Source organism: Lepidothrix coronata, unplaced genomic scaffold (genome assembly GCF_001604755.1).
Source record: "Lepidothrix coronata isolate B3197 unplaced genomic scaffold, Lepidothrix_coronata-1.0 Scaffold23, whole genome shotgun sequence".
NCBI classification, from domain to species: Eukaryota; Metazoa; Chordata; class Aves; order Passeriformes; family Pipridae; genus Lepidothrix; species Lepidothrix coronata.
Window position 1 is genome coordinate 4,104,889 of NW_016690203.1, and position 26,744 is coordinate 4,131,632.

The following is a 26,744-nucleotide window of genomic DNA, read 5'->3' on the forward strand; positions in this document are numbered from 1 at the left end:
CAGGTGGGAAGGTACAGTTGTTTATCGAAAGTTCATTTAACAGTCCAAAAGGAGAATCTTGCTCATCACACAGAACATCTCACCACCTCTGAAAAGCACAATCCCAGCCAGCCTTTGAAGATGGCAAAGTGCCTTGTCAAAGTGAAGGAACCATAGAATAATTTTCAAAATTTAAGGGAGTTAAGAACATAAGACAGCTTGAGGAGAGAAGGAGAAATGGGAGGGGGGGAGAAATGGAAGGGGGGGAGAATGAAGAGGAGAAAAAGAACAATGCAGTAGGTGTTTCCAGAGGCTTTTTGATATAAACATGTTATCTGTGGTTCTTGTAAAGTTTGTGAGAGCTGTGACTTTAATTTCCAAGGCAGGTTATCTATCATAGATTGGAATCTGCTGGATTTTCAGTCAGCTTATATTTACCCAGTGCAAAGCTCTTAAAAATTAATCAAAAGAAACTGTTCTTCAAAATTTGAGGCACCAAGAGCTTTTTAATTGCTGCATAGTGATTTCTGTCTCTTACAGGAGTAGCATTTCCACGATATCAAACAAGTGTTCAGTAGAGCAATAAATACAGCATATGGAGTTAATATAATTGTGTATGTTCAGACAGAAAAGGTTAGCTCAGGATTCTTATGCCTTACTTTATATATATACACAATTCCCACCTTACCCCAACAAAATAAATATGTAATAAAATAACCTTTTATTTCAAACTAAGTTAATATACAATTAGTATAACCAGGCTGGAAGAATTCCATTAACCCTAAAGAACCAAACCTAACTGTGGACATATCACCTTTAATTACTTAGTAACCACTTGGTCTGCAGCTGTAAATGATCATTAACTAGTGACTTAGCTATAAAACACTACCAAAATAGTATCTGTAAGCCATAGTGTATTTGAGTAGGTTGGGAACCCAATTAGTGACATATATTCTTTGTCCAAGAACACAGAAATGTTGTCAGAATCAGGATGACTGGACAATTCACCTGTTTCTGCGGGCATCTTGCCTCCGTTAGTTATGTGAAAAGGGAATGGGAAGGTTATTTATTTACATCTAGTATTGGATGGGCTGGTCAGTGAACCTAAGGATTTTCAAGTCGATTAAAATTGAAATTGCCCTGATCAACAGCTTTTCCTGAATGAAGGGGCAGAGAAAAACAAGCAATAAAGCTGTGAGTATTAACTGACTCTGCCTATCATAGGAGCTAACAAGCACAGTTATTCAGATATTTGCACCTGAGATTCTAAAGGTTCTAGAAAACATCACGTAAAAAAAAATTAGTAAGCATATTACAGTGTATCATCATTAGCTCTGAAGGGATTTTTGAAAAGCTTGCTTGCAAACTGGTCTGCAGGCATAACAATCTTCTGAATTTTTTCACACATACAGAAGTCTGTAGCTGTCAGATAACAACTCACTTTTTTGAAAACATTGGATCGTCTTATGCCTTGCAGAATTTTTTTTTTCATTTTTTTATTTATTTAATAGTCCAGAAAAACAGACGTAGTTGTACTAGTCTCACAATGCTATCGATCCTGGAATGTCTGCTTTGCTGTCCTTTTAGATGGCAGGGCCGTGAATCCATTTTAACTCCTTTGCTCAACTTACCTTGGCTGTTTTAAAGCCCATACTTGTCCACTGGGTGGTAGCAAAGTGCACCGATTCGGAAACACTATAGCCACAACATACTTTGGACACAAAGGATCCAGGAAAACAGACAACAAACTGCCCGCTCTGCTGTACAGTACGGTGCACCCTGATCCCCTCTTTACACAAGATTTCCGGGGAGATCTAGAAAGACATTAAAAAAAACCCAAAAGAAAGAAAAACAATCAATCAGAACTTTATTTTGTAGTTAGATCCCCTTCCTTTCTGGGTACTGCCACATGCTACTGCTTGTGGAGCAAACTGCTCTGTTCACTTTCTCTCATCCCTTCTGCACATACCAAAGCTCAGCAGTGAGGATTGAGGATTACAGAAGTGGCTCTTCTGGAACTAACATTTTAAACTTATACTTGCCAAAGGATCTCAAACACAAAGCCTCAAAAAAACACTGTCTACTACTACAGAAAGTAATGCAGGCCATTCAGTTTTCCATCTAGGTCTTTTCCAACTTGGCACTGAATCCACCTTGCTATAACACTTCTGATAGATGTTAACACAGATAGCTGAGGGAGGGTTTTTTTTTTCTTATGGGCTCCCAAATTTATACTTAAATACACTAAATGGAAATCATTATCCACAAAATAAAGAAAGGAGCCAAAAATATTTGAAGTATTAGGCTTCTCCTAACCATTCTGGAATCATAAAATGTCAATCACAGAAGATTAATTGATTAAAAACCACTCCCTTTGTGAGGTTAAATACATTATGGATAGTATTAAAAATGGACATTTTCCACTGTCATATTTATTTTTATGTGAGCCTTGTTAGAAAAATGCCATGTTGTTAAACATTGCAAATAGGAAGTAGCCAAATTTTAACAACACCCTCTGCATCACCGTAGTGTAATAAGAAAACAAAATAAATCCCCAACCAACCAGCTTCATGATTAGCCTTGGGTTCTTAAGTGGGAACACCTCTCCCAGTGTTAACTTACCATTACATTACTTTCAAGCATTTCCAGCCCTGGAGTGCCATTGGCTTGCAGCAGGGTATGTACCACATCATCAAGTTTGTTCTCCTCCGCAGCAGGAATGCAATACCTGTTGTTTTGTCAGAGGAAAAGAGAAAGATTTACTGTGGAGTAAATAATGGTCCACAGCTACACAGTAACAGGCAATTCAGACCAGGACATTGATTAAAAAAAAGAAATTAAACAGAGGCTTTCCCACACAGTTCTTTTTGGTAAAACACTGAGGACTGAAGGAAAGCTGTTTATTTAGACTCAGTCTGATGGTGTTCACTAGGTATCAAAGGACACAAAATCCCCAAAACAGAAATGTGAAAACTCAGTGCTCTGTAGAATCAGAGGAGAGAAACCGACAAGAAACCGATGTTCATCTTGACAGCACCAAACCAGGTAATTACAGGCAGAATTTTGCATCTCATGAGCACCAATATATGTTCTGCTATCTTTACAGTAAATGGTTGTATTTATTACCTGTGCATCAACCAAAAAGATCTTCACATTTAATAATGTTTTCTGTTTGTAACAGTCAAGAAACTGCAAATCCTTTCTACCCTTAGGACACAGAGTTGCCTAAGACCTTCTTGCCTTGCCTACTAAACGAATTTCACATCCCTCCTCTCCCTTGCAACAAAAGACCTGACTAAGAGCAGCCAAAGCAGCAAGAGAGATTTAAAACTCTGCTGGGTATACGCCAAGTTGCACATCCTCCTCTCCTTCAGAAGCCAAGGAAGCAGCTGTCCTCTCTCTGCTCACTGCCAGCAGTGCTCCCTAAGCAGAAGTGACAAGAAATAACATAGGAGTCGCGGGTCTTGGCTTCATCACATCCAGAGAACTGCTATTTTTCTGGCTGCAGGGAGGCAATATGGTGACGATTAGTCACTGCTCTTGCCTGCACCCTGTCAGAGTGGTAATGGTTTAATGTCCATCTGAAGATACCTGTTCCCAAGATCTGGTAGTTGGTACTTGATGACACTGTGAACTGCATAGCACAGCTTGGTGGGAAACAGTGCAAATCCTGGGATTCTCAAACCTGCCTTGAGTTGCTGCCATGCTATGCTTTATCTGTGACATTATTTTATTTGGGTTTGTTATGCTCAGGCATCTCCAGCTTTATCATGACTTATGAGTTCACTTTAAGGAATGAGACCTCAACCTGGAGTCCACTTGCCCCATACCAGATACACACATGGAGCCATTTTTCCAAACTTGAAACAAGAGAATAAAGGTGGAAAGATTTGGAGGAAAGTGTGCAGTTTTCTTGCCATTCATCTGGTCTCTCCAGCAACTTCATAAAGTGTTCTGCTGGCCTTACAGACCTTGTTAGGATATTTGCTTATAACATGCACTAACATTAACTCCATGTGTGCCATACAGAATTATCCTGATTGATGAGTGTGTAGGAGGCTATACTTCCTATGTTTTGAACTTCTTGTTACTGTTCACTGTACTGATGATGACTTTGATTTGTCCTTGTTGATTTTCAAGCCAAGAGCCAGAAGACATGACATTATCTACTCCTACAGTTAATTGTAACCACAGTAAGAGCTCAAATGAACTGGTTGCCCAGCTGTACACAGATTGACTCCTTATATATATTTTGAAAATGGTCAGGACCTTGCTAAGAAATCCTAGGGTTAGAGAGAGGTGAAGTGAAAGAACTTCATCTTAATAAGGATCAAGTTCCAACAGCAATTTTAAATGCATGCCACGTATCAAGTACTATGCAGTACCTGTGTTGCTAACACTGCAGCTTTAGAACACCTCCACACGTGTAGTGTATTACTCTAGTTACACTACAATAACAGATTTGAAACAGTGATGAAAATATTTTAAATTTGAACCCAGAATGTGGCAGAACGCAGTCCTTTCTTTTAGAGTCAGAAAACATGGCTGGAATAGACAAAAGATTCAAGCATGCAGTCCCTCATAATATGGGGCAAGAAAAAGGCATGGAAAGGATGTGTGAAGAGGAGGGGCAGTACACAAGTGCATGGAACTAGCTGAGTACTAGGGCAGGACTGAGAGGAACGAAGATCCTTTGCAACTGGTCTATGCTGCAATTTCACTCATTTACAATTCTTGATGTACCTATAAAAATGGGAAGCGAGTCACCGGTATAGACTTCGGAATGTCTTAGGCAGAACAAGATTTTCTTCTCTCTTTTAATGGGCACTGAGGATCCCTCCAGAATAAAAAGCTTAGGTCACTGACCTCTGCCCTGAGTTCTCCCCTGTTTACTCTCCAGGAGGTAAAACCTGAGAGATTAGAGTGAGGTGAGCAAACTGAAGGTAAATGAAGTACCACAGGTTTTAGTACCACAGGGATCTGTCCTCAGAAGGTAAGATTCCTGGATGGTGGGTGGACTTTGCAAGACAGAGGAGAGCTTTGGTGCCCAGTGGCCTGCTTTGTTATCCCTGAAGCAGCCATTGAAAGCAATGCTGTCAGGGTACTCCAAATATTATGCCAGACCTAGAGTTATTAAATTAATCTTTTCCTCAATAAAGCTTGGTACTTTATTGCACTGTTAAAAGTTGTAATGAGCTAATGAATATTAGCCTGACACTTCAATCTGGCAGCCTTGCTGAAGAATAGCCTTTACAGACAAAAGAGTTTCTCTTCCTTCTTATGAGTTATTTGTGCTTACTATCCCTGTTTCATCAAGGCAATCATCATAAACACACCTTAAAGTATGTACTTGTGTATAAATAAGTTCATCAAGAGAAAGCAAATGCCTTCTTTACTTCTATTCCTCCTGGCTTGGAAAACCAGAAAAAGTAGCCTTTCCTAAAATTTGGACTGTCTGCATTCAAGTCTGTTCAATCCCAAAAGGCACATGTTTAGACACACACAGTATGAAGCATGGCCTCAGAACTCAATTAGGGGATTCCTGAATGCCTTCTGTTTGGAATTTACTGTCATTTAATACTAGATTAATGTTACAGAGAGAAACAGACTCACCTAAGCTTCAGGACAACATAGCTTGTTCAGCAATTTGCCCTGATAGAATATTATTATAAAAGATTACAGATTCATGATTCACAGAAGAGGGAGAGGAGCCATGAAATGCCTATGACGGAAAGCAACAAACTCTCAAGTCTGCAGCATAATCCAGCATTTACCTTTACCCTTTCATATGATCGCATACAGAACATTTATTCAACTTAAAATATTTAGAGAGAGGAGATTCCTGCCTTAATAGTTTTCTCCAGATTTCAAATCCTTTTTTCTGGGCCATGTGCTTTCCCAGTGACAGCTGGATCAGCACATCAGCAGCATCTGAGAAACGTGGGAGTTCACACTTAGCAGGTGAATAAATAGCAGTTGACAGTGATGCCACTGCCACCATGGGGACTTCTGGATGCAAAGGGGACCCTGCAGACCTCCTTCTGTCACACCACATGAGGAGTCAAAGGCTCCCAGAGTTCCAAGTTCCAGAGGGGAACCACTGGAACTGCTAAAATGGAACCAGCTCCTCACCTTTGCAAGGAAGCACCACTGAAATAACTTTTTTTCTCTGTTTATTGCATTTTGTCTAATTAAGAAACACAGTCACATAACTTATCATTCATTGTTTTCACTGATGATGCTCTTGGGTAATAACACTGATATCACAGAAGCCTGGCTGAAAGGCGCATGACATGACAGCAGCACCTGCTTTCTCCATCATGCCTCCATCATCTTTCATTGCAAACTAAATCATCATGATCTGCAGTACTACACATGCACTGAATTCAGGAAGGGCTGTTTCATCTCATTAAGTTTATACCACATTTTCCCCTTAAAACTGGACCTTCTAGGTGAGATATACTCATGCAAAAGATACTACACAAACTCCTGTTAATACAAGCCTACAGAGAGTGACTGCAATCAATATGAAGAAAACAAAATACAGGAGTACCTACCAAATGCAATCAGCACCAGTGTGTAAGTAGTCAATGTATGGAAGGTGATTTTGGTCTCGAGACCAGCATGAGGTAGAAAAGACCATGCCAATATTTAGCCAAGGAATTGTCACTCCTAAAACAGAGAGATTGAAAAATGAGTTTTGAGTAACTGCAGTTTGTAATTAAAAGACAGTTTGAGGGGGCAGTTAAGTTGAAAATCTTATTCTACCTGTGAGCTGACCCTTGAAGTTTTAAGTGTTCCTATCAGAGGGAATAATTTAACAAACTCAGCATTTTCCACTAAGAAAATATCTACTGACCAATTACAGTGCCCTTGAACATACTTGTTTTCTAACAGCTGTATAAAATTTTTATTTTTTTTGAGAATTTACAAATACCCATAATTCAAGCTCAATGCCATTGATCAGAGGAGGTTGCGTCATGTTGTCAAGCATCCATGTAACTTTTAAACAGGTATCCTGTTTCCCAAGTGGTTTATTCAGGTTCAACACCTGCACAAGAGATTCTATTATACTCTCAGCTAATGTTTCTACCAGTAAATTACAATGGTGTATATGCAGCTGGAGCACTCATGACAATTCATTTAGAAAATGTGTATGCTGCTTTGCCCAGTGCTACAGACTGCATTTTGCAAGACAGGAAGTTGCATGGCTCTGTCCTTCATCGCCCTGACACAAAAGAACACTGATACACTGGCAACAAGGGATACTGCAAGTACAACAGGTTCCTGCCAGGAATGCGGTCTCAACTATTCATCAGTTCTTTATCTGCATGCCTGCCTTCATTCCTTTACATACCACCTGCTACATACAACCGGATGTCTACTCAACCAGCTGGTGAAGAGAGGGGCCAGAAAGAGGGAGAAGCCTTTGGTGACTAAATCACCACATTCAGAGGACAGTTCCACCAGCTGAAAACATAAGAAAGCAACTTGCTTACCAGGCACAGCACCAAGATGTCGCAGGATGGATCCTGTATTATTAGGAAGGACTGTGAGGTTCCACCCATGCCTGTTTGAGGGGTGATACAGAGGCAGACATGTGTCAGTGCACATTCCCAGTGCCAACACCCCCAGTGCCAAGCTGCCCTGCTGGCCTCGTGCCCCCACTTCTGCTCAGCACAACAGGGCAACTGGAACAAGTGGACAAAACAGATGGATTTGGTGATCGTACCTTGAAAATGGTTCAGACTTTCCCACGGGAAAACCACTCCCATGGGTGTTGGTATCTACTTTTCCACAATGCACTGCTACATGGCAATCTTTCTGTTCCACTATCCGCCAGTATTCTTGCTGTGGTAAGAGAAAGCAGTAATGCATTTTTAATTCACTGAACAAGATATCTCTCATTAAAATATAAGCCCCAGAAATTTACAGGGCTTTCGTGACCTCAATGTAATTCAACATAAAACACCGCTTAAAAATAAGAATATAAATTATTAAAAGTAACGATGAATTGGGAAGACAGAATTTATATCCTCTTGGCTCCTGTGCTTCAGTACATGTCAGATTAAGAATTCTTTCTCTTCCTCAGTTCATCAACACCTTTATTAAAAATGTTCAAAAAATTAAAAAGGAAGAATCAGCACCATGTCTATCTAACCACTTCTTTTTCTCCCAAACTAGACAGCCTTACGCTGATTACGGTAATGCTTGATGGTCAACTATACTGAGTCCCCATACTCAATGCCCTGAAATAAAAACTTTTACCACCCCTTGAGTTGGCCTCACCTCTACTTCAGCTACTGTAGGCTCCTTCGTGAAGCACATGTTCATGATGTTTCTTGCTGTTCGGTAGAAGGTTGTTAAAGAAACAGACCTACCCTGTGGAAAAATAAAATTAAAAGTGAAAATAAAAAAAGTCTCCATTCCCCCTGTCCTCATTCTTTTCCTTACAGGTTCAATCCCAGGTGACAACAAAGGGAAAAAGGACAATGTCTCCAGAAGAGGTGTAGGTCTAAAGCTCATTTTGTATCTGAGGGAAAATACATCAGAAGACAGAGAAATTTAATGACATCAACTCATCAAACCAATCACCCAAAAGGCCAACTGAATGTTCCCAGAAGGAACACTGCTTTGTCCAGCACAACGCTCAGTATTCGATAATACAGAAGATGGACAGAGCCCAGCTTCCTATGACAGGTTGCAAAACACCCAGTAGGCAGTCAACCTGCACTTTACAATCAAATTAAATACGCGATCCAAGGACCATGTGGCTACACACTCTATATAGAGAAACAGTTGAAAAAGACTTCAAAAATTCACAGAAATGTTCAGCATTAAACTAGTACTGTATCTAGTGGAAAGTGGTCACAAAAAGTAGAGTTTACCAAGATGATTGTAATCACCTGCTTAAAAAAACCAGTTATGCTTAATTCACTAAAAGCAGTTCCAATGCAAGGAACCAGGACCTGTTATTACAAGGTTGAGAAAAGGAAAACACAATAAAATTGTTGAATGAGTGCACTCTTTGTTGGCACTGCTGCTCTATGAGAAGAGGATCCGATTTGGTTTTCTGCTTGAGCTGTACCAAAGTTTCCAGACACCTGCTTTCATGCATACCTACAACACCAGACTCTCTGGGAAGCCTTGTCTGACAGCTTTGAAGGCAAGAGCACCAGAAGCCACTTGCTCCTTTCAGCCCAGACATACTGGTGTGCCCAGACAGTAACAACTCTATTGTCTTCTCTGCCCCACGGCAGAAGAAACACCCTGGGAAGCCATGAGAGGTGGCAAGGACCACAACAAGTGCTGTGGCCATACTGGTTTGAGGGCATTGCTGCAGGCAGAGACCAGAATTGCTCTGCAAATGTGGAATAGAATATATATTTGCTCCCTCACCAGATCTACTGCTCCTTCCTCTAACTCCCATTGTACCCACCAGCTGTCCATCTGAGCAACCACAGACTTAAAAACTCTGCATAAATGAACACTTTATTACTCGGACTATTACCTTTCTAGGTTTTCAATTATGAAACAGATCTGCCAAACCACCTCATTCTTTTCTTGTGTTTAATTTACTTAATAACTATATCCAAGAGTAAACTAGAAAGAACTATACAAGCAGCTTTTCCCCCAGGGGCCAAGTCTATCACTCTGCCATACTCATATGGTTGTAACATTGTCATTTTTTTAATTGAATGCAGCATAATTAGGTTTAACAAAAAAGTCTGTGAAATGCCCAGGGCCTAGGGCACTGATTCCCATAAACTTCAGAGCTGGATTCTCTGTGATCCAATAAGCAATTTCCTTCTTCTTTTAATGCCCTCATGAATCGTTTATTGAGGTAGCCTTTTACAACAAAACTGCTTGTAAAATGCAGGGCCTGCACCAAGTCATCACACATGGACACAGACTTCACCACTCACAAACCAATACACGCTCTGCAGCAGCTTCCTCATTTCATTAACTTGCCCTTCTCTCATCTTATACAGAAAAACAAACAAAAAAAAAGACTGATCTTCCAAGACTAACCATGTTCATTTTTTTAGATATACAGCAAGCAAGAAAAAAGAAAGTGGAAAAACTAAACACTTCAAATGTTTAAAATCGCATATATCGATTTCTTCCCTATTAAGAATTTCATATCTTTTTAGTCTCCTAAAAACTGTAACATAAATTAAATGGTTGAGGGGGTTTTGTTGTCTGTTTATGTTGTTTGGTTGTTTTTTTTTAATCTGAGGGATCTTGTAAAATTTTCTAATACCAATTCAGAAAATAATTTAAAATGCAGTAATGGAGCATTTTAACCAGAACAGGAATTGAATTGCTGAAAATACCCTTTCCAACACCCTGAAAGATATCTCAGCAGTTCAACAACTGTCCTGGAAGCTTCAAGCTACAGAGCAGAGTCTCTGTTGCTGTGACAATAAGACAGAGGAAGAAACTCCTGTTTCCCCTCCTGATTCTTCTCATGTCTGTTGCAGAGGCTGTGAGAGCCAACCCAGGGAGAGCATCACCACCACCAAGCCTGGAGCCTGGAGGCACAAGAGAAGGACACTGTAACGCTATGAATGTTAAAGACATTAAAGCAAGCATAAATATGAGCAGAAACCAGAGATTTTACAACAGTCACAGGTGGAAAGGAATGACTCCTATTAAGTGGAGCCTGAAAATGCTGAGTCCCTGCTGAAGAGACCTCAGCATAGCATTTCCAGGACAGTTTCATGTGAGGGGTGGCAAAACTTGTGCTGGTGATTTCTTCTGTGTGTCCCTCTAATGGGTCTGCTAATAAACTGTCATATTGCTCTGTACGGAAACAAATGCTGCTTTCAGTCAGCTCCAGTAAAGATTTTTTAAGTATTTTCAGAGCTAAAATTGGGGAAAGAAGAGCAGAGTGAAAATCTTGCATCATATCCTTCTTTGATGTTCGCTTACTTCACACACTTAGAAATTACGGCATTTTATTAGTCAGGTAGAAAAGCCATATATTTAGGAGTAAAGTGAGCAAGTGCAGCAGCCTGCAGCACACACTTAAAAGCACAGCAGGTCTTACAGCCTGGAAAGGAGAGACACTGAAAATAATTTGGAAGCCCTGGCAGAAAGTCAGCCAAACACAGGAGATTTACTCTAACCTTGACATGTGATATGGTGGTAACTGCTCCTGGAAGACTGGATGTCTCTTTCTAAAAACAGCTCAAGCACGTGCTGAGTGCAGAAATCACTGTGTGAAATCTCTTCATAGTCTGAAGCATAGACTTTATGGCCTAAACTGGACTACAGCCATATGACTGTGACGTTCTGCTCCAGCTCTCAAACTATTGGCCTAGGTATTTATCAAAGGCATGGGATTTCATTTTTGGTTTTGTGTGTGGTTTTCACTTTTAAATAGAATTAGCAATGTGCTTTAGAAAGGAACCATTACAATCCCATCATCTCTGGAAACTGTAACATGAGGGCATGGCCTGTTAATCAAATTTCAAATTTTTTCAGAAACATGTTAATAGGTAAAGAACACTCTCCCCCTCACAGATGCAGGATTAAAAGGCTTGTTTCATTAAATGCCATGAAACATCCTCTGCTTACATCTGGTGCCAGCACCACCTTTCCTCAGTCTTACTAAAAAGCCTAGTAGTGAACTATAGTAATTTTACGTCTTGTGGGTTGCTCTGGTACATCAAAACTGCTGCATAATTTCTGCGTCTTGAGGTTTGTTTTAAGTGACATAACCAATCCTTCCACAGTGCTTTCCCCTGAGTGCTGTTAAAATGAAAATACATTCCTGTCTCTGCACGGAGGCTGACCAGGGTCCCACAGGGTGCTTCACAGCAGGGCTCTCTCAGAAACCCACCTGCTTCCTCCTGTTTTCTCCCCAGTCCATCACCTGTGACAGCAGTCCCCAGCCTCTGCACTGCAGATGAACGTGGGATAGGATCAAAACAGGCAAGCCTCAGTGTCTGGGAAGCTGCTGGTACCACAGTGGACAACTCAAGGTGTTTTCCGAGCGTGCGGCAGCTGCTTTGGTGGGTGGGGAGAGCGCTGGCCCACAGGCACAGCGATGGTCTTCTCTAACAGCTTCTATATTCAGAATAAAAGTATTTCTATCGGGTATTGTCAGGCTTATACAGAGTTTGCTGCTGTCAGTACTGCCCGTGCTTTTTGGGTGGTAGCAGTAATTCTGGGAGCTCTCAGCCTTTTGGAATAAACGCCTGGTGCTCAGCAGACTCAGGCTGCTTATACCAGCTGCATTTTGCTCGCTTGCTTTTTTTTATGTTCTAAGTCCGATCAGGATGCTTCTCAGAAATCCCAATCCTGCTTTTTGATTGACTTTGTGTCTTCTAAACTTTAAAATGGAACTTGCACTGGAAACAAAGGAGGCATTTCCCTAGGAAGTTTGAGGTTGTTCATACAGCAGTCAGGGTAAGTTGTATTATATTTTTCATTTAACTGTCATTAAGCACAGGATATTAAGCACAGAAATGCCACTTCATTATTCACAAAAGCTGCTGTCATTAGATAAGCTTCTCTCCAAGGGCAGCATGGCAAAGAGATTGCTTTTTAAAGGTGAGATTGAGACCAGAGTCCCCAAGTAAAATAATTTTTGTGCTGACAAATCGTAACAGGCTGCAAAAGAAACCCAAAGCGAGCTCTTAAAGCTCAAGTCATGAGCTCATGCAGTCCCTAAATAGCTTAACAATAAGTCATTTTGGGCTATCTGGCTTCATTTCCTGGTGATGGAAGCAAGATTGGAAGGGGAAGAACAGTGTATTCCTTTACTGGGCACAGACACTCAATGCTGTATTTCTCTGAGAGCACAGCTACACAATTCAACTTAACTCAAAATTGCACTGCGAGTTGCAGTGCCAAGTCCTGCTCCAGAGTAGCAGACTGCCAAATAAAATACAGTGAAGGAGTCAGCATTCCTTTGTAAATGGATGTACTTGATATGTGGAGGACTAAGTGTCCATGTGACTGTTAGTGCTGAGTAAAATCTGGCACTGTGGATGAAAATATTGTCTGTATTTCAATTTGCCCTTCCTAAATGTAGTAGTATTTCTAGTGATGTTAGTTTTGATGTGGAGCACTACTTCACTCAACAAGAGATTTGCAAGAAGCAGGAATGAGAAAGCAGAACGTTATTTTAAATGTCACTAGAAAATGAAAATAAAATCTGTGTTTGGAAGGGTAATTGGGCAGAGATATTCAGGGAACCTCTTACAAGGAGATGAAGGGGGGCAGAGCCCAGTGTATCTTGTTATGACAATAATGCCTCTGAGCTTTCCCAGACATCCTCGAAGAGCAACCGTGATAACTACTGCCTTTGAGGTGGCACTGCAACCCAGTAGCTCCTCTGAGCCAGCAGGTTTGCACCCAGATGACAGCACCATCGGTTCTACAAAACAAAACAGGCAGAGCCTGCCCCATTACCTTGTATATACACTTGTGTAAGTCGCTAAGAACTCCCTCCTCATCCTCCTCGTCCTCCTTCGTGGTCTCCTTTTCCTGAGCGAAGAGCCGCCGCCTGCCCGTCTTCAGTGGGACGTCGACCTCTTTTAACTTGTTGCGGAAGCCATTTTTGTGAACCACGCCATTGATGAGTCCATTTTTGGGCTCAAACCGGGGCAAGGAATGGAACTTGTAGGCATTCTCCGAATGTCCCTCCAAAGGTCCTTTCCTCTTCTCCAGGATTTCCTTTTCCAGCAAGACCTCCTTCTCCAGTTTCTTGTGCTCCTCAGGGGAGAGGGAGTCATAGGAGAGCAAGTACTGGCAGTAGGCTTCTTGCAGCTTGGCCAGCCTGTCCTGTGCAGTTTTGGGGATGCGCAGCATGTCTGCCAGCTTGTTCCATTTCTTGAGGTCAGTCACTTGCTGCATCCCCCCCATCTCATTGATCAGCTGGACAAAGCAGGCCAGGTCGAGCTCGCAGCCTCCTGGGGTCCACATGTGCCAGGCAGCAGAGGAAGGGAAAGGGAAACACAGGAGTAGATTAGAAAAGCTGTGGGCAGCTCGCTTCATGTGTGCTGCCAGGCTGGGCACATGTGGGACATGCCCCTCATACAGCTCCAGTCACCTAGGCACCGGAGCAGAATTGTCCCTATCCTGCTAAAGCCAGGCATATGCTCCTGTTGTGCTAAATTAATTCATTTGGCAGGCCATATTTTGCTATTTGCAACAGCCTTGCCTATGATTAAATTTGCATTTCTCCTTGATTTTCCTTCCCTTCTCTTCTCAGAGAACCCTGACTTGCATCTTTCCCCTGGTCATTACCCAGCAGCGGGGGAGATGAGAGTTGCCTAGCTCTTTAAAAGCCCACACGCCCACCATGCCATCACCCACCACCAGTCCCACATCTGGTTTATACCAGGAAGAAACAAAACAAGTGTCAAGCTGGGTACTGGCCATCAAAAAAGACAGTGCCTACCCTTTCTGGAAGCAGAACATCAATTATCTAATGTTTGCATAACACCTCGAATAAAATTATTATTTAAGAGGAGTACGGTAACATCATTAATTTCAGTATGGGTAGAAAAATTCTTATAAAAACCCAAGGGAGGCAGCAGGTTGTTTGGGGTTGGAGCCTGCAACTGCTTAAAAAAGTTCCAGACACATTATTCTTCCAGTCTGAGGCCATCCGTATTTTATAGTCCATTCTGGTTTTGTATGTTTTAAGATGACTAGCACATTTCACACTCCAGTCAAAAAATAAAAATGGAGGATTATACAAACTGCAGCATAAAAAGCAGCCAAATGGACAAAGAACAATAAAAGAAACATCATAAATACTCTCAAAGCACAGAAATAAATCATCAGTGGAAAGAGTGAAGAAACGGACCACCTACAATTCAGCAAGGAAAAAAGAGAATTAATACAAAATTCACATCAACATCTCTGCTGCCACATTGTCTTTCCTTTGTCTTTTTCTTCCAGAAAAGTAAAAAACCATTATGCCATAGCCTTTTCAGAGCACTCAGAAATGCTATTGCACAACAGAGAAGGGCAAGAAGCAGCATTATAGTAAATATTTACTGATGGATGCACAGCTACAGCATCTTCAGGGCCAGTCATATCATCTTGCTAGTGCAAGCAGCACTACTTTTTTCAAACTACCTTGAGCTGCACCGCAGATGCTTCATTGCTGATTCCAGTTTTCCTTCTTCCCTCTGCTTTCCCCTCTCCCACCACTTGTGCCAATCCAGTGGGAAAGGAGGCTCAGCAGTGGAAATCTGCGTGCAGTGCTTTGGGATGGCAATGTTTGAGATCGAGGCAGAGCACACCAAAGGCTGCTCGCATTAATGCTGCCCACACAGCACTAAGCAAAGGTGTGAAGGAGGGAGGAAAGGATTTTGACTGCAGCCAAGACCAAGGATAAGGCTTTGAGTGGCATATGATAACGGTGGAGGCAGGGCCATGAGGCAGCAGATTTATCCTATTCAGTAAATTTGGGGGTGGTGCTAAAGAGGTTTAAGTCTTGAAGCTGAGAAAAGGTAAACACCATTGTGGAAAAAAAAAACCAAAATGGGTTTGAAAAGCTTTCTTTGTCTCCTCTTTAATCTTCCAAACATAACATAACATAAGCATAACTTTCAAGCTGGCCTCTATTACAGGCTTCTACTTTTTTGGTCTAGTGTTTTATATGTGCAGGTCACAAATAAGATGAAGGCATAATTCAAGAGAGCTTTCCATCCCAAAAGATTCAGCAACATACATAAAGTTGAATAACATATTCCTAACTCGGAAAGAAGTGTGGTCCAGATTTAACATTATATGCACTCTCCAGTGGGACAAACAGCACACACCCATCTTAAGGTCCTAGTTTCAACACTGTTTATGACCTATTTAAGAAATTCGATTTTCTCCTGCATCATGGAACGATCACTCATAATCACTCTGCAATATTGGAGCTCGAGTAGCACATTATTCAACCAGAGCCTACAGCTAAGGTTTACAAAATGGTCTCAATTATAATTCCATTTCACATAGTCATAACTTTTGGAAGCATTTATATCTCACATTGATGTTTTCCAGGACTGACCTAAGCATGCTGCTTACACTTTCCTTGAAAGACTGAAGGGGGGAAAAAAAACAAGGGAAAAAAATCCCAACAACAACAAAAAAGGAGGTCTAACTTCATTTGCACCTATAGCAAAATGGCTTAAATAGGAGGTCTGGCATATGTTATGCAGAAATAGTGTCTGACATGATTTTGTTTTTAATTACCTTAATTTACCTAAGTTAGGACTATTTTTAAATTGCTTAGTGAGCAAGCTCATTTTAAAAATCTTAGATCTTCAGGTATGCATTTAATACCAAATGCTGGCGCTACACAAGGCGTTGGCAAAACTCCCACTTACTTCAAGGGAAATGTGATTTGGCCCTACAAGAATGGATATGTATGCGTGTCTACTTAAGTAAGAGTGCATTTATCACCACAGATTATTTTATACGTTTCCTGCTGGAACCAACACATTTTTTCCTCTGTACACTGATGATCTCCAGCTTCTTTTCTCCATTTTGCTTTTGATTTTAAACACAGGATAGGTAGAAAATTAACTACAGAAAGGATACACAGAATGAAAATTTTATAAGAGACCACTGTTTGCTGTGGTTATATGGCACCCAGCAGAATAGAAGCCTTGCCTATTCATTAGGCTCTTAGGTGCTTAAATAATACAAATAATTAACAGTAATGCCATGTTAATGCCAAGTTAAGGTATTTCATTAAAAAGTTAACATTGTTCCAGGAGCGTTAATCGAGCTGTCTTGCACATTTTCTTCTCTCTCTTGCCAATGTAAATTTAATTCATTATTCTTTGCTATTAGCATACAACTATTGCATACATTAGGCATATAAAATGTTCACTTATTGCTGCTTGAGTGATTTTAATTTTCAGATTTCTGTGAATGTTTTTGCACGGCTATTGCAACAAAGTGCTAACTGTTGTTCCTCCCTCTTAAATTCTGTTATTTCTCTGTTGTTCCTTGCCTTGGTTCCCATAAGGTATGCAATCTCTTTGTGTGCTTTCATGCATTTTCACTCACTTACCATATGTGATATAAAATAAAGTTTGAAAAGCGGGGCAGGGGAGGAAGTGTTGTGAATAGTTTAAACAGAAAAGTGTGTTCTTTAACTCAACTAGTGTTGATAGCTGCCTCTGATCAGATAATGCCTCAAAGGCAAAACTCTAGCCTCAAATTGCAACATGCAGGTCCTGTGAGCTCTGACTCAAAACACTTCAAAAACAAAGGGAAGAGCTAACAAAAATTGAAAACACAAGTTTCTTACTATGTCATGGCTGCAAAGGCATTAGAGATGGAGGTAGCTCATTCAATAGTTCATTTGTATGCTGCTGTTGTCATGTTTTTACAAACTATTGTCACATTTTTGTCACGTGTCATATCTGACAGCAGACCATAAACCAAGAATTCTGTTAAATAAGTGATTCTCACTCAGGCATTAGCCCTGGCAGACACCTGCTGGGAGAAATAATGAAACCTCCATTTTGCAATCAACTACATTTTACTGCCTATTCTTGACACTTAATGGTTGTTAAATGTCAGCAGGTCACTGCAAATTTGTGATTTTAAGTGTCTGAGTACCCAAACAGAAGTCAGTTCTGAGATATTTTCTTTCCCCTTTGGTTAAATGCTTTTAAAGGAGGAGGGGGAGAAAAAATGTATTAGAGCTTGGCAGCACTGCAACCTGTTTGGAAAACATGTTTGGAAAGGTCCAAAAAATATTCTGAGGCAATGTTTAAAACAAAGCTATCAATATCCACAGTTGTACTACCTATAAAAATAAACAGCAGGGAAAGGAAAGATCCTGAAATCTGGAGAACAAAATACCACACAGCATTTTTTTTTCCCCAGGTTAGACAGGAGGAAAATGGCAATATAAAGTCTCCCTGGAAAGCTCTCCAACAACCTACCTGCATCGTGCCTGACCAATGGATAAAAGAGAGAGATCTAGAGCTCTGCAGTGTTAATTGAACAGAGGTTTGGTTAAGCATAAAGGCAAACAGAGTATAAGGCTGCATACGGACATTAACAAGCAGCGGCAAAAGGCCAAGGAAACCACAGCCCTTACCTATGAGTGGGAGTTCATCCATGGTAATGCCCTGAGATTTGAGGTGCTTCTTGATACAGGCCAGCCGCTGCACGTTGGGTCCCCAGCGCCTGCCTAGCTTGTGTATGTGCTGAATCTGTGTCACAAACCGCATTTCATCATTTAGCTTGCACTCAGGTCTCCAGTCTGGAGGAGGAATCACCCTGCACATCCCATACTTCTCTACCTGAGCTCGGACTGACTCAATGTATATTAGTGGGTCATGAAATTCCTTGGTGGAGGGCCTAAGGATGGGAATCTCCCCCAGCATCCCCCACCCAGACTTACTACTACCCTTTTCGTGCTTTCCCATTGAGTCTTGTGGCTTGTGCAAGGACTCCGCTTGAGAGGTAGAACGATTTTCACAGGAGGCATTTTCAGTTTTGCCATGTGCTTGTTTCCCTGGCGTACTCTTTCCAGCAGTGGCTCTTTTCGGCCTATTTCTTTCCAAACTCTTCTCTGGCACTTCCTTTTTAAGGTGTCCATTCAGCAAAGGCTTTTCTACTGCTGCCTTTTTGCTGGCAGCTTCTGCCAAGTTGACGGCCCCTTTCATTCTCTTGGTGGGCGACTGTATCTTGTCTATGTGATTCGTCTCTTCCAGCCTCCTCTTTGAATTGCGCAGCCCCTCCCTTAACTGTCTCCCCACCTCCTTAGTGCATGTCTTTTGGTTCAACTTGCCATTGACTTTTACACCATTAACAGCGGTATTGTTAGACTTGGATGCTCCAAGGGATAGCACCTGTTTGCGGGTTTTTGCATTGCTACTTTCTATTTTCCCTGAGATTGTGTGGTTGACAGGTGAACTGGGTTTGTGGTGATTTAGTTTGGTTTCCTTGACCAGTTCTTTCTTGGCTTTGGTGTATGTGACAGTTCCCTTTGTCACTGTTGCAGTGTACTTCACAGTTTTGGACGGTGAAGGTCTGACTTCTCTCATCTTTTTGGCACTGGCTGCATTTGCACTCGGAGATGACATTCGAGTGACCCCGTTGACTTTAGAAACCTGCAATGCCAGAAGTGTTGCAGGAGGAGCAGAAGGAAGGAAACAGAAAACAGAAAAGTAAATTAATAATGTTTCCACTCAACCCCAGTGTCCCATTTGCTGGACAGCCATATTCTGCAGTCCTGACTCCTGGCCTTTTTGTACAATCTTCATATAATGGTTTTCATGCAGGCAAGACAGGGCACTAGGCATTTATAATAACTAAATAAAATAGAATCCTTTTTTTTAAATTAATAAAAAAGCCTTTGGCAGTAATAAGGGTGAGGTCCCTAGCTTGCACTGCTCTCTTTCTTGCCTACCAGAATGCCTGTTATCATATTATAAAACACAGTCAGCATGATCTACAAACTAACATTATCTCCTTTTCTGGCCCTCAGACACCCTCTCTCTTTCTCTCCCACTCAACTTCCTTTAAGTGCACACACATTTCACTGCTTCTTAGCAGACAAAGCAGCCACTGTATACTACTCTACTCTAACTGCAATGTGCACATTTTGCAAAAAACACACACTGAGATTCAAACCAACCTCCTGTCTATACATGCATACATACAAAAAGAGATATGGAACACATTACTGCATCCAACAGATCAGGATGGCCATGAAGGATCCAGTCTGTCATGCATATTAAATCTTGACAGGCATGTCATTGCTGAAGTTGATAATTTGAAATGAAAATGTATACAGCAGTCCAATGAATTTTTTTTATTTTTAAGTTTGATATCTGGGCAATTTTGATGATACACATTCTATTAGATCATATTGTGTCAATGCAACTTAAAATTGCTGGACTCCACTGTTTTCTGTTAGACAGTTAAGCCCAGTTATGAAACTAAAATTTATATTTTAACTATAAGATGTGTTAAGCACGGAAAGCAACCCTCAACTACGAAGGGAATTGAGACAGCTCAACACTGCCAAAGCTAAACCCCACTACTAAGACAACAAAGTTCAAGTTCAAACCTCAAACAAATTTTGGCATTTAAACAACTTTAAACATTGTCTTCTCACCTCCTTAAACAACTGTTGGCGCAGAAAAACACATCCAAAAATCAGGAACAACTGACAAAACTGCTCAAAGTAAAAGCATAGAATACAATCACCGCTCATCAGCACTCAGGTGAGTAACACCATTCCTGCAGTTATAATACTTTCTCCTGCAGGATTTCAAAATCCTTGCCAAATCAGTAAGCATGGCAGCTTCTCTCAAATAAACACAAGAACTGTAGTCACTTACAAAAAGTAGGGATGCTATAAAATAGGGATCAAATAGAGACAAAGTATTGTGCTATGTGACTTATGAAAGAGGAACTGGAACCTGGAGATTCTGCACACACAGACACACGTCTCTGTGTATGTGTATTTACTGTGTGTATTTTATCCTCTGTGTTCCAGAAGCCGCAGCAGGAGCTGCAGCCCTTTTAAAAACCATCCATATTCTTGTCCTTCTGGTGCTTGTGAGGTAGAAACACTTAAGGAAAATCCAGTTAACTGATGACACACATTTTTACCTTGAGTTTTTCAAAGATATATGAGATATCATCTGGAAAGCAAACACTTGCAAACAGAAAGGCATTTACCCATCTCCCTTGAAATTTAGGCAGTAGACTGTATTTGAAATGGAAGCCTGGGTTTAACTTTCACAGTACTTTTTCATGCTGCAGAACACTCATGGGTAGAGAGCTGCTGAGAGACTGCAAGACTGCCTCTTGCCTGCAGCAGTCACAACAAGTGTTGAACACCTCTGGCTTTATAAACAGCCAGGAACATTGATTACAGATTTCATCTAGACTAATAGAGAAGAATTGATTGAGAACTAGAAGGGGAAGGTAATCTGGGTAACAGTGATCATGAAATGAGTTTTTATTTCTAAGATGTGGCAACAGTAAAGAAAGGACAACAGAGTTAAAAAGAATCCACACAAAACCAAACCAAAACAAAAGAAAAATCCACCTGCAAAAAATCCAAACCAAACAAAGCACAGACCATTATGGTAGTTCACAAGTTCTCTAACGACTGGAAAATCAGAAAATAATCACAGTAAAAAGTGGAAACACAATTATGTTACTAAGGGCAATTATATAGGAACAGCAAAAGCATGCATTAAAATCAAAAAGGCCACAGAGCTAAAGAAACTTTACTTAGCAAGAGATATAAAACAAAACAGAAAACAAATTAAAAATACTTTAAAAACAGAAGACAACAAACAATGGAAGAGATCAAGCACCACAAAACAAGTGGAAATAAGTTGGTAGCAAATAAAGTCTCCCTAACTTCAAATCCTAAAATAATTCAAGAACAAATCATCAAACAGCTACTTTGTAAACACACAAATGATAACAAAATAATGTTAAACTCAAAACAAACAGACTAGCACACAACAACAAAAAAACAAATCCAGACCCACCCATAGTTTTGCCAAAATAGCACATCGAGCAAATATAATCATCTTCTGACAGACACCTGCCTGAGCAGGTAAAGACACACCTCTGCTTCAGCAGAACTCCAGTCACTGTCCCGTGGGACATTCCATCAAACAAACTCCTGAGATTCATCCTAGACATAATTACTCTAAAGTAGCTTCACAAGGGATTAAAGTCATTCTTAAGAGAAGTTTTTGTTCTTATAGTTCACTCCTATAGTGGGAGAGCATTTCATATGTCATTCTGCAGGGACTTCTTGTAGCCTTGGTTCTATCAAGTATTTCCAGTATCGTAAAATTTGACAGTGAAACACCTGGAAGGGGCTGTAATTGCTCTGGAGACAAGATCAAAATCAAAGGCAATCTTGAAGAACTTATTTCAGAACATTTCTACAATAAGAGGAAGTGCTCTTTTTAGGAACGACATGTAGGGTAAGAATAACATTTGGAGACCATAGTGAGCTGCAAAATGCAATGGTAGAACAAAGCATGCAAATCACTTTGAGACAGGGATGGGAGTACACGCTTCCTTCAGTAGAGCTGGACCCAGAATTGGACTCACATCGTGAGAAAAATTCAGACAGAGGAGCAAATCTGTAAGAGCACAAAGTGCTCGAGTATTTGGAAAACAAGATTGTTGCTGAAAAGCCAAGGGAGCCGGGTTTAATTACTCTGGAAGAGATCACTATGGGACAACTCTGTAACAGTCTTCTGATGCATAAGGAGTCCCTCTGAAAAGAGACAGTAAATGCTCTTTCTATGTTCACTGAGAGAAGTGAGAGGTCAAAAAAGCCCTTTAATTGTCTACAACAATGATCTGAGACACAACTAGAAAAGCTTGTTCATTAGTAGAAAAGGAAAACACAGGAAGAAGCTGTCAATGGATGTTGCGGAGCCTCCTCTACAGGAGGTTTTCAGAAGGTTTCAGGAGGCTATAGCTATATTACTGTGCTGTCAGGTACATTCAAGACAACACCCCAAGAGTGACCAGTCAGACTGTGTGGAGGCACCTTGTCACTCCAGCCTGCCTATGATCTTTCCTGAAGAAGTCTGAAGGGCCACCCAGGGCACCCCTTCAGCAAGGGGTGGTGACACAGGGGCTGAGAACAAGTGTTCATGGAGAAAGGCAAGATTCTCACAGCTTCTCCTATTCAAAGGAAAACATGCCATCAGCATCATAAGCTTTAGGCAAGAACTAAAACTGCCAAGATACAAACTGAATTCAACAAAAAACCAGCAACTGTTTAGTGGTTAGAATATCTCCACACAACAAACACTTAGATCTCTCAAGGCCAAATCTTGAACTGAACGTGTACATAAGCTTCAGCTATCTAACCTCCAATCCTAGAGAAGGATAGGGTAAGCTCAATATTTTAAGTTTTTATTCAAACTTGGTGAAGTTATCAATGATGAACAGGTCTTGAAATAGAGAACACTTGGTTTTGAGAGTACCATATGGAATGCACTTATTTCTTTCTGGTTGCTAATCAAGGAGACCCCACAAGGATGAAACACTGCTGGAAACTTCCTCAGAACTATAATCTTTCTACAGCAGACACAACACGATGGTTGTCAAACGCTTCTCCCTCCTCCCTCACCAAATGCCCAGAGGCATTTTTGACTTTTTTTTTTCAGAGAGGAAGACATAATGCTTAAAATACAGTCATACTGTGTAGACCAGAACAGAAAACACTTCAAAGTGGAACCGGCTACAACAAATGTCTTCCAGTTGGAAAAAAAAAAAGTGGAAAAAACAACATGGCCATAGCCCACCATTAAAGCAACAGGTGGATTTAGGATTTCACATTGACCAATATGAAGTTCTGGCTGGTCAGTTGTTACCTTCTACACATTCCTGGTATGCTGTGGGAGATGGTGTCAATGGCTTTAACTGAAGTTCAGGTAGACATCATCCACAGCCTTTCCTTCACCCACTAGCTGTGTCACCTTGTAGTAATAAAGCGATTGACGTTAGGCTCACATGACTCAAAGTCTTGAGCTAAAGGTGAAATTAGGGATATGAATAATCTTATCTTTGCTTTTCAGCTGTGTTCTCAGTTTTGATGACATATATTTGTCTTCAGACCACTCTTTTCTCTGCTTTACTGAACACTTGCCCTGCAGTAAAACATGGATTTTAAATGTTGTTGTCTGTTAAAAGACAAAGGGGACCAGTACATAGTCTTGCAGCAATTGGTTTGGTGGGTTTAAACTGGTCTACGTACACACCTCTGCATTGCACCAAGGATCCAGCCTCCAAAAGCATACACAAAAAAATAAAATCAACAAACATAGATAAAACCCACACTGATAAGAGCAACTTTAGCAACACTAACAACAGTTTTGGTCCCAAAGAAATTCAAGTTATGCAACCAATCTCAAATTCATTCATAAAAATAGTTCTGTACTGATAAGTTTTGCAGAGTTAAATTACCATATTAGGCCAAGAGAGGGCCCCATTGAACTACATTTCCTTTGCCCACAACCCTTTTGAAGTACAGGATTTGGAAAGATGGCAAAGGACGAAGAAAGAGAGATAAGGAACACGTGACAAGTGCAAGGGTTCACCAGGAAAGGCAAGGCAGAAAAACAGAAAAAGAGAGGGGTAAAAAAATAAAATCTCTGGTAATTTCTAGTATTCTGCCTTTATTTTCTATAAGACCAAACGCACACAAAACAAACACGCATGCAGATAAACCATGTAAAAGCAGCCATCAAAGAGCAAAAGCATAGTGGAAGAAGGAGGAACATGTGGCTGGCACCCCAGGCAAACAAGTCTCCTTTGGGAAAATACTGAAAAAGTCAAAGTTTCAGGACAACAGCAGGAAATTTACCAACATCACATAACTGGTAAATCTAAGGTTTTGGACAAAGCTAAGTCTTTCTGTCAGGCAAAATGTATAATCCACCTTTAATTAGTTAGAGCCACATTTTCATTAAAATTGGTAAGAAAGTACTTATGCTACTGTGGGTTACAGAAGAAAATTTAGCTGCCTAACCTTCTTTTATGAAAAAAAAGAAAAAATCATCATCTCAACTTACAACCCCCTTATTTTCTGAAGCTTGAGGACCACCCTTTGTGAGGGGTGTGTGTGTGGTGTGACTGTTGGTTGTACTGCATTGCTTTAAAATCTTTCTCCGTTTTGCGTAGCACAACTGAAAACATCTAATACTCTACAAAGCAAAATCACTTGGATGGTGGACAAATTGTTCTACATCTGTCTTTTTCCTTTCAGAACTACCTTCACAAGTGACAGCAGTTGACTTTCACAACAATTTTAACCATTCAGACTTTGATGATAAAACGTTAAAGTATTTCACACAAGTGTTCCAGTAAGTTAAAAGAATTAAGATGTGCATCCTTACATTTTGGGAAACTTGTTCAACACAAAGACCTCATGACAGAGCATGTCACAGCAAGGACTATACAATGCTGGCAAACACAAAAAAGAAATCCAAAAGGATGCAAACAAGACAGACATTCAAACTGATGACTAGATAAGGGAAAATTGCCATGGTGCATAAAGAACCAGGCAAGGTCAGCCTACTTAGAAGAAAAACCTTTAGATGCCAGCAAATAAAGATTGTCTCTAATTGGCCCATTGAGAATTAACCAAATAAACCAAAAAAACTTAAAAGGAGTAAGTGCAGCAAGCTTTCTGTACTGCATTGCAGTAGAGCAGGTATTCTGCGAACACAGTCCCAGACTGAATAAGGACACTAACTGGGGATTTTCAAAGTCTTTTGTAAAACCTTATTTGACAGCTGCTATTTTAGGAGCCCTTTGACCCAATCATCAAAAATAGATGAAGACAAATCCTGTCCAAATGCCAGTTACAAGCGCTGAAAGACTGGTCTGCTGAACTTCCACACCAGAATTCAAGTTGGGCTGAAACAAATCTCTTGCTGATTTTTTTTGCTAGCTTTCAACCTAGGAACGTGAATCAAAAAATTTCTCCCACCTGGTATATCCACTGCGAAAGAGGCAATATTCTGGAGCAACTTCTTTATGCATTGGGCACAATGTTTTTTCCCAGACTCCAACGTTTGTGCTGCCCATATGCAAGACAAAGCACCCAAGTGCAATATGAGGTTCCCTTACAATGCCGGTGAGCCTCCGAGATAACCCAAGCAGACCATCTGTACACAAAAGCAGTTCGCTCTTCCACGTGCTGCCAGCCTTGGCACTGTCAGCATGGAGGCCAGCAAGAGCACCAGTCAGAGAGGTTTCATAAATAGTGATGTGAACTTTACTCTTTCATATGTATATACTGGATAATATGAAAACAGGGTTGTAAAGCATGCTTTATAATACTGACTTCCCACATATCTATACTTTTCTTTTTTCCTTCTTTCTCTCTCTTTCACTGAAAATTAACTCCCTGATGTCTCCAGAGCATGCTTTTAAGGATTCTCATGCTCATGCTCTAGACAAAGCAGTGGAAAAAGGAGTTTAGAACCTTAAAAGCCTGTGTTTCCCATGTGTTCACAGTAGAGTACAATTCATTACCTGTTTCCTTAAGTCCTGAGCCGATCTATGAAGAGCGTGGTGGTTGTTAGCAGTGAGCCCTTTCGTAGAGGAGCCAGTGTTTGTAGTAGGATGGTGATTAGCAGCAGCCTGGTCTTTTCGACTCTCAGCCTTATGTTCACTGTTCCTCTCCTTCCCTGGTGTGGCCTCTTTGCTTTTGTGTTTCTGAGCAGGTTCTTTCTCCTTCGATGATTTGCTGGACCCATTGAAAACTGAGAAGAGAGAAAATCAGGTTACTGAGGGAAAAAAAAGAAAACAAAAAAAATATACAAGACCAAACACTTCGTTCAAAACATCCAAACTTTCTCTGCTCTCAGTGTTGGATATTTAGTAAATGTCTTCTTATATTTAAAGTTAAATCACTAATCTAAGCACTATTTTGCATATTTCTTTACATGAACAGATTTACTAAAATATTTCCCTTGCTTGTTAACACACATTATCTTCAATAGCCAAATTAAAACATACAACGTATATTATTGTTTTGATTGACCTAAATTTAAAATTATGAGTTTTATTTTTATTTATGACAGTTTTATCTTTTTTTTGCTATCGCAGTGAGTGAATTCTAAATATAGCCTAAACAGAAAAAAAGATTTATTTTTACACCAGTGTAGAGGAAAGGAACGTTCCATGAAAAAGCATGTTTTGTTTTCATCAATATCCAAACTACTGAATCAAAATGACAGCAGTTTGCCTATAGCAGAAGACTGCAAATA

The 26,744-nt window shown here is 40.5% G+C and overlaps 1 protein-coding gene across 5 annotated transcripts in view; it reads right to left on the bottom strand.

Moving 5' to 3' along the window:
- JARID2 (jumonji and AT-rich interaction domain containing 2) overlaps positions 1-26,744 on the bottom strand; it is a 216,471-nt gene that overhangs the window by 10,546 nt on the left and 179,181 nt on the right. For all 5 annotated transcript variants that reach the window (XM_017808492.1, XM_017808491.1, XM_017808495.1 and 2 more), the window contains exons 6-14: positions 26,008-26,237; positions 18,059-19,076; positions 13,405-13,904; positions 8,269-8,361; positions 7,712-7,830; positions 7,479-7,549; positions 6,537-6,651; positions 2,602-2,707; positions 1,611-1,793 (exon numbers count right to left, since the gene is read on the bottom strand). In XM_017808492.1, the coding sequence (XP_017663981.1) occupies positions 1,611-1,793; positions 2,602-2,707; positions 6,537-6,651; positions 7,479-7,549; positions 7,712-7,830; positions 8,269-8,361; positions 13,405-13,904; positions 18,059-19,076; positions 26,008-26,237 (2,435 nt within the window). The remainder of the gene's footprint in view (positions 1-1,610; positions 1,794-2,601; positions 2,708-6,536; positions 6,652-7,478; positions 7,550-7,711; positions 7,831-8,268; positions 8,362-13,404; positions 13,905-18,058; positions 19,077-26,007; positions 26,238-26,744) is intronic.